The 14,234-nt window shown below is 48.2% G+C and overlaps 1 protein-coding gene across 1 annotated transcript in view; it reads left to right on the plus strand.

Annotated features, from left to right (window-relative positions):
• LOC124616653 overlaps positions 1-14,234 on the plus strand; it is a 157,899-nt gene that overhangs the window by 79,148 nt on the left and 64,517 nt on the right. Inside the window, exon 5 of the mRNA XM_047144982.1 lies at positions 8,720-8,854. Coding sequence (XP_047000938.1) covers positions 8,720-8,854 — 135 coding nt within the window. The remainder of the gene's footprint in view (positions 1-8,719; positions 8,855-14,234) is intronic.

Raw genomic sequence — 14,234 nt, forward strand, 5'->3', positions numbered from 1 at the left:
CACGCCAAGACCGTAGGATCCTACGCAGTGCCGTAGTGGACCGCACCGCCACTTCCCAGCTCCTGGGGTATCGGCGAGGACCATTCACAACCGTCTCCATGAAGCTGGGCTACGGTCCCGCACACCGTTAGGCCGTCTTCCGCTCACGCCCCAACATCGTGCAGCCCGCCTCCAGTGGTGTCGCGACAGGCGTGAATGGAGGGACGAATGGAGACGTGTCGTCTTCAGCGATGAGAGTCGCTTCTGCCTTGGTGCCAATGATGGTCGTATGCGTGTTTGGCGCCGTGCAGGTGAGCGCCACAATCAGGACTGCATACGACCGAGGCATACAACGCCAACACCCGGCATCAAGGTGTGGGGATCGATCTCCTACACTGGCCGTACACCACTGGTGATCGTCGAGGGGACACTGAATAGTGCACGGTACATCCAAACCGTCATCGAACCCATCGTTCTACCATTCCTAGACCGGCAAGGGAACTTGCTGTTCCAACAGGACAATGCACGTCCGCATGTATCCCGTGCCACCCAACGTGCTCTAGAAGGTGTAAGTCAACTACCCTGGCCAGCAAGATCTCCGGATCTGTCCCCCATTGAGCATGTTTGGGACTGGATGAAGCGTCGTCTCACGCGGTCTGCACGTCCAGCACGAACGCTGGTCCAACTGAGGCGCCAGGTGGAAATGGCATGGCAAGCCGTTTCACAGGACTACATCCAGCATCTCTACGATCGTCTGCATGGGAGAATAGCAGCCTGCATTGCTGCGAAAGGTGGATATACACTGTACTAGTGCCGACATTGTGCATGCTCTGTTGCCTGTGTCTATGTGCCTGTGGTTCTGTCAGTGTGATCATGTGATGTATCTGACCCCAGGAATGTGTCAATAAAGTTTCCCCTTCCTGGGACAATGAATTCACGGTGTTCTTATTTCAATTTCCAGGAGTGTATTACAAAACACAATAAAATTTTTTATCTCCAGCCCTGAAGGGCCGCTGAACATTCACAACTGTAATGTCAGCCTGACATTCTTAAGATTCTACGTAAGGAGATAATCACGGTCTGAAGGATCCAACACTTTTGATTAATTATTGACCAATACAATAAGTTACTGAAAGGAATGACTTTAATCATTCGGCCAGAAGGGCCAATCAAATATAACCACAAATGCTGTTTTGATAATGCTACAAGAATTCAAAACCAGCAGTTAATTTACTTCGTCCAAAAGAGCAGTACAGACCAAAAGACAAACTCATATACCAAAGTTGTTTTTTAATGAAACAGGCTAACAAGGTAACATTAATAACCAAAAAGTGATAGTGACGTCGCCACTCGGCCCGAAGGGCCTGAATATCGGTAGTAATAAATATTTGAGAATGGTTGAAGTTAATGAGTTAGCACTTAAAACCAGCCCGTGCTCCTCACCACTAGGAAAAATTTACAATGAGCTGTGCTAAGACTGCTTGCTTTAGCAATATGACACAAACCAGCAGAACAACTAGAAACTTCACCAACTTCACCAATCGTCCACATAGGGCATGACAGCAACTCTCTATAACACATAAAACAAAAATTATTAAACGTTGAAGCACATGGTTCAAAATATAACGCCTATGTAGGCGGGAACTGTTAACGACGCCCACTGGCCTTCGTAAATCTTCGACTTAGTAAATATGACGGCCAGTACTCAATAATAATACAACTCCACAAATTGTAAAATATAAGATCGTTATTGCACTTGGGTCAGAATAAAATTTCAACCACAGATAATGTATAGGTTCAGTTATTAAGGCACAGAGAGTAAACAATCTTTTCTAGTGATAGTTACACTTGACAATATAACAACAGATCATTGAATCGGGATTTCGGGCACGCCTGAGCCTACTAAAATTGCGAAACACCATGGCACACGACCTTAGAGCAAAACACACCCGACGTCACGGGCAGAAATTGAGTGAGACACATCAAGTCAAGAAAGTCTCACCGTTAGTCCAGAAGGCAGACAAGCATTCGGCGACAGGTTGCAACCAGCACCAACTCGAGTTATGTCAATCGCCCCAATTCCGCCATAGCAACGCGGACACGCCGCGTCAACAGTTGCCACGCCGAGCTTCCTTATCACACATCCCATCCAGAACGACTGCCGCCGTCCCGAGTACACACGCTCGTAGCGATGACGTGCGTTCACAGAAAGTTATAGCACCTTTCCCGCAACATTGCGCTGCCGCCCAACCGGAAACTAAACTCCCCGTCTCACTCCGGCAAATCTCTCCCTACACAACGCAGCGCCTCCGAAATTTAAAAGCAAACGGACCAATCGCGGCAGAGCAAAGCCAAGGCTCCGGAAGACGACACACCACACCTAGGCAAAGATGAAGATGATACGGTTCACTTGTCTTCTTCGCTCTTTCTATCTTCTTGTACTTACTACATTTCCGTCTCTTTCGCATTTCCACTGTCTCCTTGTCTCACATCATTAAAACGCGAATACGTTCGCATATTGGAATTATTGGGAATTTTTTTTTTTTAACGGTGCTGAGAAAAGTGAGAAAAGTAGAATAAGGAAACTGGTATCCCACTTTTCAGTCAGAGCCTTTAGAACAGGAGCATATTCGCTTTTTGTGCTACCATAGCAGCATTTTTCCTCTGCTTCTCTTTCTTTGCCTGCTGCAGGAGAGCATCTCACCCGTACGAAAAAACTCTATGGATCAGTAAAGATTTGAAAGTTTACTTATACGAAAATGAAATAACACGAAACTAATTTGGGACCTCAGACAGTGTGCTTGGTTACCAGAACATGAAGTTTCCAGAACCATTATTGTGATAAGGGAGACACTTCACAGCATATTTCTCCGTGCTACGTCTCTTTCTAAACTACGATTTCGCTTCATACTGTGTTTTACGTTCGTATTATAAGTGTACAAGTAGGGTAACTTTGAACCAGTATACCTCTGAACCAGATAAAGATATCAAAGAACTTTTCAAATTTGTCCTAAATCTGAATCTTAAGGGCATATCGTAAAAATTACAGGCGTTCGCTGTGCATAGCCGTGTTGGACTCGTCGACTTGGTTTTGGTACCGAAAAGAAATGTTTTTGGGCTGTTTCTCTATAACGGGTAAAAATTATTTGATGATGGGAAGATGGCATAATGTGCTGTCCTTGTTCTTTATATATCGGCTTCTTACCGTGAAAAAATAATGAAAAAGCTTTTTTAGGGTTTTCTGAGAAAACGCCCATGAGCCCCTTGAGGACCACAATAGTGCACATCTGATGCCAAAAGAACCAACCAATTTGCTCCATTTGCCTAAGCTGGAGGAAGTGTGTAATACACTAACTTTTACCCTTTACTGTGGGCTAGAGTAATACGACCCTTGTGTTGTGTATGCAAACGGTTCCTAGCCCAATGGCCACCCAAAACAGGTGACCCCAACTTGCTGTCACCAATAGAACCGGAGAAATGATCCAAGGAATAATCATATTATTATGCGCGGCGTTTTGGCGTTTTGTAACATATTCGTCGAAAAGTACAGAGGTTCGAGGGGTCTCAAGTTATAATTTCAGCTGAATTTGATTGGTTTACAGGTCACAAGGGAAGTGTTCGAACGACAAAACCAGAGTAAAACAGACTGTAAATGCGGGGATACATCCGTTTTTCTGAATCAATTTCTCTTCATAAGTATCCATTTGTAGTAACGATATTTGCAAATTACAGTCATATTTCCAAAAAAGAGAAGTCGCTGTGTTGTACGTCCTTCCCTCAACCATCATTGAAGTGCAAATGGCGGTTTTATGAGGCAATTAAAAGACTGCAGGACAGGACAGAATGCACACAAAACAAGACCAACATGTGAACATGCAGCACTACTGTCGGTATCCCCACTGAACAAGTCAAATATCAAAAATCAATGTGAAGACACTATCCAGACGTTTGCCACAGACTTTCCATTCTGCTCTTTTTGCTGTGTTTTAATCACTTCATTTAAATACGATACAGAAGTTCCTGTGTTGTTCAGAATTACGATGCCTCGTTCCTTCGGACATGTGTGCTCGCACAGTCCAAAGGCCAGTCCACCACTTGCGGTAAGCGGGATATCCGGGATCGAGTCCCGATCCGGAACCAATTTTCATCGTCGTCATTCCAGTATACAAGTGATAGCTCTCCACGTTCGTGGATACGTGTACGTTTTCTCTGATGTACTTCACTTACGCTCTAGCTTTGCGTTTCTATGACGAATAAGGGAAGAACGTATAACGACACAGAAAATTACAGTTCTGCAATTATAGCTCCGTAAACATTGCATACTTTGCCAAACAATATCCATTTTGTGACTCTTGTGAAGATGTTGGTCATAACGGTGTGGTCAGCGGTGATCTTAGTTCAGCGAATTGTGTTTCTGATGCCTTACTTTCGTTAACCTTTACAGACACACAAATGCAGAGTTGTAAAAATTAATTATGTTGGTGAGTGGTAGGACCGACATAACTCCATTCGGTTTTCGTAACAGTTAGAGCTGGGGTACTCATCGTGTTATTAGTGCTTTTAAGACTCTTCGACCCTTTTCCTTATTACGATTTTTCATTCCCTTGTCGGGACTGGCTGGGAACAGTTTTCTTAAAGGCTTCACTCCAGCGTTGCTTTTGACTTATATAAAAGCCAAAACTGGTAATTTTGTAAGTAATTAAAAGCCGTAATTTTGAGGAGCGTGTGAACGATTCGGATGGCGACTGTGATCTTGATGTGCTGCAGAGGGTATCAGAGCTGCTATGTTATTGTTGGAAACAGAGTGGCTTACACTGTCTAGCCAGATATGGAAAACAGCAGGGCGGAACGGTATTGTGGCTCGGAGGGTGGACATGAGGTGGATGTGTGCAGTCAGTGTTGGTTGCCGGAGGGGTTTGCCGTATAACCGGTGGGTATTGGCTGAAGTTGTGGCAGCGCTCGAGCTGTACTGGGGTGTCATAGGAACGGAGGCGTTCAGGCTGGGAACTAGACCAGGCGGATTGGTTTTGGGAATTGTGGGGTGGCATTCGAATCGAAGATGGAATGAGGAGATACGTGAATGTTGAAATAGCAGAGAGCACATCGAGGTTTATATGCTGATGAGCCAAAACAGAATGACCACTGTCCACCCCAACGTCGGATGCCGCGTGGTACCACTGCTTACACGTGACGCAGTAACAAAAAGATCTAAGAGGAGCTGACACGGACGGGGGATCACACAAGCGAAGATGTGGGTGGAAATGGAGAAACCTATTGAGATAAGGGACCTTGACTGATTGCTATTACGCAGAGCCTGTTCACGAGCATTTCGAAAACGGTGAAGCTGGTCGAATATTCACATGCTACTCTCGTGAGCGCCTACGGGAGAGTACGGTGGAACTACCACTAGGCGTAAAGTGGATCTACGTCCACGACTCTTCAGAGAATGAGGGGTGCGGAGGCTTGTCTACTTCGTAAGGTACAACAGCTGGTGATCTATGGCATCTCTGTCGAAAGAGCACATGCTGCTGCCCGCACAAGTGTTTCGGAGCACACCATTCATTGTACATTGTTGAACATGGAGCTCCACAGCAGGCCACCCCCATGTGTTTACATGTCGAGCCAGCAACATAGTCAATTGCGATTGCAGTGGGCAAGGGACAATCGGGATTCGACCGTCGATTAGTAGAAACGTGTCACATTTTCGGGTGAGTCATATTTTTACTACGCAAGGTCCACGGTCGTCTGCGCAAATGCCGTCATCGAGGTGAAAGGCGGCTCCAAACGTGCAGTACGCCACGGACGCAGCGTGGTGGAAGCAGTATTACGATGCGGCAGACATTCTCCTGCGTTTGGATTGCAGACGTGGTAGGAATCGAATACACGCTGAAAGCTGCGGACCACCTGCATCCCTTCAAGCTTGATGTCTTCCCCGATGGCGATGTCGTCTTTCAGCAGTATAATTCTTCGTGTCTCGGAGCCAGAACCGTGCTACAGTGGTTTGAGAAGCTTCATAGTGAACTCACGTTGATTTCTCGTGTGCGAAACAACTAGGCACACAAATCAGCGGCTCGTTATTTACGCAAATTACGTAACCTATGCCACACAACTCCTCAAACCTACCAACCTACAGAATCATTTACGTATTTCGTTCCAAATATGGAGAAAGGATGTATTAAGGAGGTAGTCATCATGTTTTGACTCATAAGTGTATGTTACAGGTGTTGGCAAGCGTAGGGGATTGTTTTGTTGCAGTGGTACATCGTCACTGCGAATGGTGAATATTTTTCACGTTTAGTGTGCGCAGATTTTGTCCCACATTCACATCTACATCTACATCTACATTTATACTCCGCAAGACACACAACGGTGTGTGGCGGAGGGCACTTTACGTGCCACTGTCATTACCTACCTTTCCTATTCCAGTCGCGTATGGTTCGCGGGAAGAAAGACTCCCGGAAAGCCTCCGTGCGCGCTCGAATATCTCTAATTTTACATTCGTGATCTCCTCTGGAGGTATAAGTAGGGGGAAGCAATATATTAGATACCTCATCCGGAAACGCACCCTCTCGAAACCTGGACAGCAAGCTACACCGCGATGCAGAGCGCCTCTCTTGCGGAGTCTGCCACTTCAGTTTGCTAAACATCTCCGTAACGCTATCACGCTTACCAAATAACCCTGTGACGAAACGCGCCGCTCTTCTTTCGATCTTCTCTATCTCCTCCGTCAACCCGACTTGATACGGATCCCACACTGATGAGCAATATTCAGGTATAGGTCGAACGAGTGTTTTGTAAGCCACCTCCTTTGTTGATGGACTACATTTTCTAAGGACTCTTCCAATGAATCTCAACCGGGCACCAACTTTACCCACAATTAATTTTATACGATCATTCCACTTCAAATCGTTCCGATCGCATACTCCCAGATATTTAACAGAAGTAACTGCTACCAGTGTTTGTTCCGCTATCATATATCATACAATAAAGGATCCTCCTTTCTATGTACTCGCAAAACATTACATTTATCTATGTTAAGGGTCAGTTGCCACTCCCTGCACCAAGTGCCTATCCGCTGCAGACCTTCCTGCAAAAAATGGTGCAAATGGCTCTGAGCACTATGGGACTCAACTTCTGTGGTCATCAGTCCCCTAGAACTTAGAACTAATTAAACCTAACTAACCTAAGGACATCACAGACATCCATGCCCGAGGCAGGATTCGAACCTGCGACCGTAGCAGCAGCGCGGCTCCGGACTGGAGCGCCTAGAACCGCACGACCACCGCGGCCGGCCGACCTTCCTGCATTTCGCTGCAGTTTTATAGTGCTGCAATTTCTCTGTATACTACAGCATCATCCGCGAAAATCCGCATGGAACTTCCGACACTATCTACTAGGTCATTTATTTATATTGTGAAAAGCAGTGGTTCCATAACACTGCCCTGTGGCACGCTAGAGGTTACTTTAACGTCTGTAGACGTCTCTCCATTGAGAACAACATGCTGTGTTCTGTTTGCTAAAAACTCTTCAATCGAGCCATACAGCTGGTCTGATATTCCGTAGGCGCCTACTTTGTTTATCAGGCGACGCTGCGAAACTGTATCGAACGCCTTCCGGAAGTCAAGGAAAATGGCATCTACCTCGGAGCCTGTATCTAATATTTTCTGGGTCTCATGAACAAATAAAGCGAGTTGGGTCTCACACGATCGCTGTTTCCGGAATCCATGTTGATTCCTACAGAGTTCTGGGTTTCCAAAGATGACATGATACTCGAGCAAAGAAACAAGTTTTAAAATTCTACAACAGATCGACGTCAGAGATACAGGCCTGCAGTTTTGCGCATCTGCTCGACGACCCTTCTTGTAACCTGGGAGTACCTGTGCTCTTTTCCAATCATTTGGATCCTTCCGTTCCTCTAGAGACTTGCGGTACACGGCTGTTAGAAGGGCGGCCAGTTCTTTCGCGTACTCTGTGTACAATCGAATTTGTATCCCGTCAGGTCCAGTGGACTTTCCTCTGTTGAGCGATTTCAGTTGCTTTCCTATTTCTTCGACACGTATTTCGATGTCAGCCATTTTTTCGTTTGTGCAAGGATTTAGAGACGGAGCTGCAGTGCGGTCTTCCTCTGCGAAACAGCTTTGGAAAGAAGTATTTAGTATTTCATCTTTGCGCGTGTCATCCTCTGTTTCAATGCCATCATCATCGCAGAGTGTCTGGCTATGCTGTTTCGAGCCACTTACTGATTTAACGTAACACCAGAACTTGCGAGGATTTTCTGTCAAGTCGGTACATAGAATTTTGCTTTCGAATTCACTGAACGCTTCACGCATAGCCCTCCTTAGCTAACTTTGACATTGTTTAGCTTCTGTTTGTCTGAGAGGTTTTGGCTGCGTTTAAACTTGGAGTGAAGCTCGCTTTGCTTTCGCAGTAGTTTCCTGACGGCGGGTTTTTCCCGTCCTCACAGTTTTACTCGGCACGTACCTGTCTAAAACGCATTTTACGATTGCCTTGAACTTTGTCCATAAACACTCAACATTGTCAGTGTTGGAACAGAAATTTTCGTTTTGATCTGTTAGGTAGCCTGAAATCTGCCTTCTATTATTCGTGCGGGGCGGTATTGATTTTTTCCGGCAAGGGATTCGGGATTGTCTTTGCGTTTAGTGGCCGTGATGGATGTGTGTCCTCCCGGGTGGCCCAGCAGCGACGCACTAGTTCACTGCTCTGCTGTGCTGTGCTGCAGGTGGCGACCGGGGGCGGCACGATGTCGCACTACTTCAACCTGCACGTGGTGGCGCCGGCCGCCTTCATCCTGGGCAGCGGCGAGTACCACATCGGCGAGGGCAGCACCATCTCGCTCGTCTGCATCATCGAGAACGTAAGTCCGGCCGGCGGCGAGCGCGGGCCACCCTCACTCGCAGTGGTCTAGACGAAGAGCGCTTGTTAAACGTTGCACACGTATCTCTTTTTTTTGCACTGTCTTCTGTAGTAACGTTTTGTAAGTGTGATCAAAGAGACGAATGACACGGTTAATGAAGTGAAGCGTTTCAATACGTGAAGCAAGTGGATGATACTTCGCCATGTCTTGACCTGTAGCCTGTATTTGCAACTAAGGTGATGGACCATAGCTAACTTTAGATCTACGTTCGATACTCCGCAGGCTACCTAGCGGTGTGTGACAGAGGGTACTTTCAGAACCACTCTCCCTTTTCCTGTTCAACCTGCGAATGGATGGTGGGAGGAACGGGTGCTGGTAAGCACCCGCAGGGGCTCGAGTCTAATTTTATATTCATGCTCTCGTCGCGAGATATACCAGGATGCACTTCAGCTTTTGCAATTTTAACAGTAAACTACATTGTGATGGAGAATGCCTCTCTTGCAGCATCTTCGACTGGAGTTGACTCAGGGTATCCGAGAGGGCTTCGTCCTTACTAAGTGAATCCGTAACGATCCGTGCTACTCTGCTTTACATTTTCTCTACTTCCTCTACTAATCCACTGCTACCAGTGATGGTTCTGCAATAGTATAATCATACAATAATGAGTCTTTGTGTCTACTCGTATACAGCACGTTATATTTGTTTATTTTGAGGGTAAATTACCACTCCTTCCACGATGCGTCGATCCTCTGCAAGTCTTCCTACATTTCCCGTTGCGACCTCTCTGTACACAACAGCGAAAAACCTCACTGAATAGCCGAGCAGTCTGAGGCGCTGCAGTCATGGACTGTGCGGCTGGTCCCGGCGGAGGTTCCAGTCCTCCCTCGGGCATGGGTGTGCGTGTTTGTCCTTAGGATACTTTAGGTTAAGTAGTGCGTAAGCTTAGGGACTGATGACCTTAGTAGTTAATCCCCATAGGATTTCACACACATTTCAACATTTGAACTTCCGACGTTGTCTGCTAGGTCACTTGGATATAAATATTCGCCAAGTATCACGTGGTCAGCTACCACATAGCGGTTGTTACACGAGCAGACACATACTATGTTGACATGCCACAACCTCTCACAACATGGATTTTGGAGTCAGAGCGGTCCTATCCAACCTACCAATCTCTCTGAATCCACAAGATGATGCTGCGCCCTTGTTGAAGGTGACTTTGGAAAAACTACGAGAGGTTATATTTACTGGTGATACTAACAAGACGCCAGCCCCTCACAAGCTCCATCTTGAATTTTACAAACGGTTTTTTCATCTTATGGGGCCAACGTCTTTCGGGATGTACAGATAACTCCTGAACCCCGCTTTCCAACTATCAACTGAATTCAGTGAGGTCATCTTCATTCTGGTGCCCAAACCCGGCAGATGTCGTCGCCCGCTTGATTTTCGCCCACTGACAGTGCTAAACACAGACTGAAAACTGTTGACAAACATCCTCTGTGAGAGGCTAATATCTACGGTAATAGCGGCCATTCACACTGATCAGACCTGCCTCGGAGGCAATACTAATGCGTTTACGGCTTTGAGCACCTATAGAGACGTAGTGGCGTTGATGCAAACATGGCGTCTGCGAGGTGATCTTATTGCCCTGGATTTTGACCGTGCTTTCGATCGCGTCGGTTATGGATTCCTGCGTGCAGTTACGGAACATATCGGCATCCGCACGTAGTGACATCTGTTGTGCTTCGTTTGATCCATCAGGCGGTCGCGAGGATTGCGGTAAATGGCTGTCGGTTACCCCCCTTCCATGTCAACAGCTCCGTGAGACAGGCCTGTCCTCTTTCGGCCGTGTTATTCGCCATTGCCCTCGAACCCACCCTTCACGGACTGCGGCGACGCTTTGAAGGACTTAACCTGCGCTCCATGACCTTTCGATGTGGCGCGTTTGCCCATAATGTGATGTTCTTGGCACGGGCTGGTGACGAAATACGGACAGCGGTTTCCTGGCTGCAGCAGCATGGGGCGATAGCAGGCAGTGTGACCAACTTACGGAAATCACGCTACATGGAGGTGAGACGAGGCACGCCGACAGAACTGCGTGAACCCCTGACATGGTCCCATTGCTAAAATGTACCGGGATACAGTTCCATCAACAAATATAACGTACGGCGGCCTCTACGTGTCGTCAGGTCTTAGACAACCCCGCACTCAGGCTCGCCTCAGCAAATTTGAATCGTTGGGTATTTTGCAACTAGCTCGGTATGTCAATGTGTGCATGGCTTCTCAGTTTAAACATTACACCCAAGTATTACCCATGACAGACATGGTGGCTTCCAGGATACAGGCGGTGTTCTGACATGTGGTAAATGCTGGTGCAGTTTCTACAATCCGCTTTGTTCCTCTTACCCTATACCCCCCTCCCCCCCTCCCGGCCTCCCACCCACCCACCCACCCACACACACACACACACACACACACACACACACACAAAGAACGTGTTGGACTCGTTACGTCAAGCACAGAGATCTGGCACTGTACCTTCGCCCAGTGCAGCACTCTGGCTTTCACCAACAGACAATTTTGCTGGCACCCTGATGGCAGAAGTGTTAACAACACTTTGTGCCCACTGGTACCTGTTGAACATTTCTCGCCACCGTTGTCTCACATTAGGACGTTTTCTCATTGGGAGTTACACCGGAGACACAGAAACCGGCAGCAAAGATTCGTTATTGTGCCCTCCAACGCTGGAGTCCGGCTAATGACACTGTACGACGCCACCTCACGGTCGACTGGACGCGGGTTTGGCGAGCCATCAACGCGCCCTTCTTGTCCACTTTAGTGCGGTCGACGTCGTATGTGGTCACTAACGAGAAATTTCCGACGCGACGAAGTCTACATGTCGTTCACCTTGCTGACCATCCCATGTAAACCCGGTGCTCGACGATAGACATGAACGAATACAGATTGAACTGTAGGCCCTCACGCGAGTGCTGGAAACTGTTCCTCCAGATAGTGGCTTTACTGAATGAGGACGAGGCGGGAGTCGTGCTTGGGTAGCTCAGATGGTAGAGCACTTGCCCGCGAAAGGCAAAGGTCCCGAGTTCGAGTCTCGGTCCGGCATACAGTTTTAATCTGCCAGGAAGTTTCATATCAGCGCACACTCCGCTGCAGAGAGAAATTCTCATTCTGTAAACATCCCCCAGGCTGTGGGTTAGCCATGTCTCCTCAGTATCCTTTCTTTCAGGGGTGCTAGTTCTGCAAGGTTCGCAGGAGAGCTTCTCTAAAGTTTGGAAGGTAGGAGACGAGGTACTGGCAGAAGTAATGCTGTGAGGACGGGGTGTGAGTCGTGCTTCGGTAGCTCAGTTGGCAGTTGGCCTTTGGCTGTGCTGCGGTGAGGACGCGCTGTTTGTGTTCCTGCCGCGGAACGAGCGCTCCTGTTGTTTACATCGTACTCGGCCGTTTCGCGCTTGCCGTACCTAGCATATAGATCACTATGGCGCACCAATACAGAAAATCGACGCGCAAATTTACGTTCCGAAACGAATTTTCACGGCCCAAAGCACTCGAAGTCAAACGATTTCTACGAGAAAAAGTTAAAATCCCGGCGACCGACATTCTCGGCATTCACTTGCCCATTGTGAGTAGTATCGTGTATGTCAAGATCATCAACGACGCAACATGTGAACGGATCCTTCGGGACACGAAACACGGGCTCCGTTTCTGCCATCCTGATGGCAATGTGGGGACTGTGCACGTCGATTATTCTGGCATGGGACTTCGCACGATCGGAATTTTCGAACTTCCTTTCGAACTACCGGCCGAGGACGTCGTGACAGCGCTGCGCCCCTACGGCATGGTCCATGATCATCTTGCGGAAAAATGGACGCAATTCCAGACATATCCTATGCTAAACGGAGTCCGCCAGGTCCGAATAGAACTTAAAAGACATGTACCGTCATATCTGAATATCGGTGGCTGCCGTGCCATCGTCATCTACGATGGGCAACCGAAGACCTGCTCTGGTTGTGGGAAGGAGGGACACCTCAGATCAGAATGTAACGTCAAATCACTCAACTGCCGCCGGCTGACGCGGACCCGCCATCGCAGCCCGCATCCTGTCACCTTCGAGCTGCTCTGATCTCAATTGATTTCGACCACGCATTCGACAGAGGTCACCACAAGTTCCTTCTGTCCGTTATGGCCCACATGGGCTTCCCACCTGCCTTTCTCGACATCTTTCAGCGCCTTTTCCGTGGAGCTGCATCCCGTGTACTGGTGAATGGATGGATTGCGGGTCCCTTTCCGATCCGACGGTCAGTTCGCCAAGGGTGTCCACCCTCCATGAAGCTTTACGCGATCGCGCTCGAACTACTTGTCGGAGGGTTGACAAACAGGCTCTCAGGCATGTCATTGAGGGATCACACCTTTCACTGCAGGATATATGCAGATGACCTTCTATTACTTGTCCGCTCTGGTGACGATGTACGCTCGGTGATACAATGGATCAATCGCTATGGATTGGCAGCGGGCAGCCTCATGAATGTGGCCAAGTCGGCAGCGATGCCCATTGGGAGTGGTCTACAGGAGGACGCTTTAGCCCCACTCCCACTAGTTAACAAGATGCGGTTCTTGTGCATAACATTTACACAGGATGTGCGCCGCACGGCTGCCATGAACTATGCACGATTACTACAGGCAATACGCACAGAAGTTCGCCATAACTTACTTCGACGGATGGACCTCCTACAGCGTGTGGAATACCTCACCCTTCACGTTGCGACTAAGATGATCCACATGGCCCACGTCCTACCGATATCGACAGCGATGGCACACAGACTGCAAGCAGCGTTTGGATATTACCTTACCGCCGGACACCTATTCAAAGTCCGCTACGAAACACTCACCGTCCCTCCGCTTGATGGCGGATTGGGACTTATAAATGTACGAGCGAGGGCTACAGCGTTATACTTGTGCACAATGATGAAATTGTGGACCCACAATGATGCTTCCCTTACGGGCGTCTCTTCTGCCACCTGTCACGGTTGCGCACATTACACCCTCACTCTCGCACCTCTCGGCATTTATTCTTGAGTACAGTTACGTGCACCCAGACCTTCCCAACACTCGCACTCCCAAGGCGAGAGACGTTTACAGACTGCTGCTAAGGTCCATCCCTCGCAATGTGATCGAGAGGAAGAGCCCTACGACCCTATGGCCTGCAGTGTGGAGAGCGGTCCAGAAGCCGTTCCTCCCCACGCGGGTACGAGCCGCGTGGTACCAGGTGGTGAACGGGAAGGTTGTAACACGACAAAGGCTTCACGCTATTGGGATGGCGGATTCTCCCCTTTGCCCGCGTTGCCACCTCGTGGATACTGACGAA

This window comes from Schistocerca americana, chromosome 5 (assembly GCF_021461395.2).
Source record: "Schistocerca americana isolate TAMUIC-IGC-003095 chromosome 5, iqSchAmer2.1, whole genome shotgun sequence".
In the NCBI taxonomy this organism is placed as follows: Eukaryota; Metazoa; Arthropoda; class Insecta; order Orthoptera; family Acrididae; genus Schistocerca; species Schistocerca americana.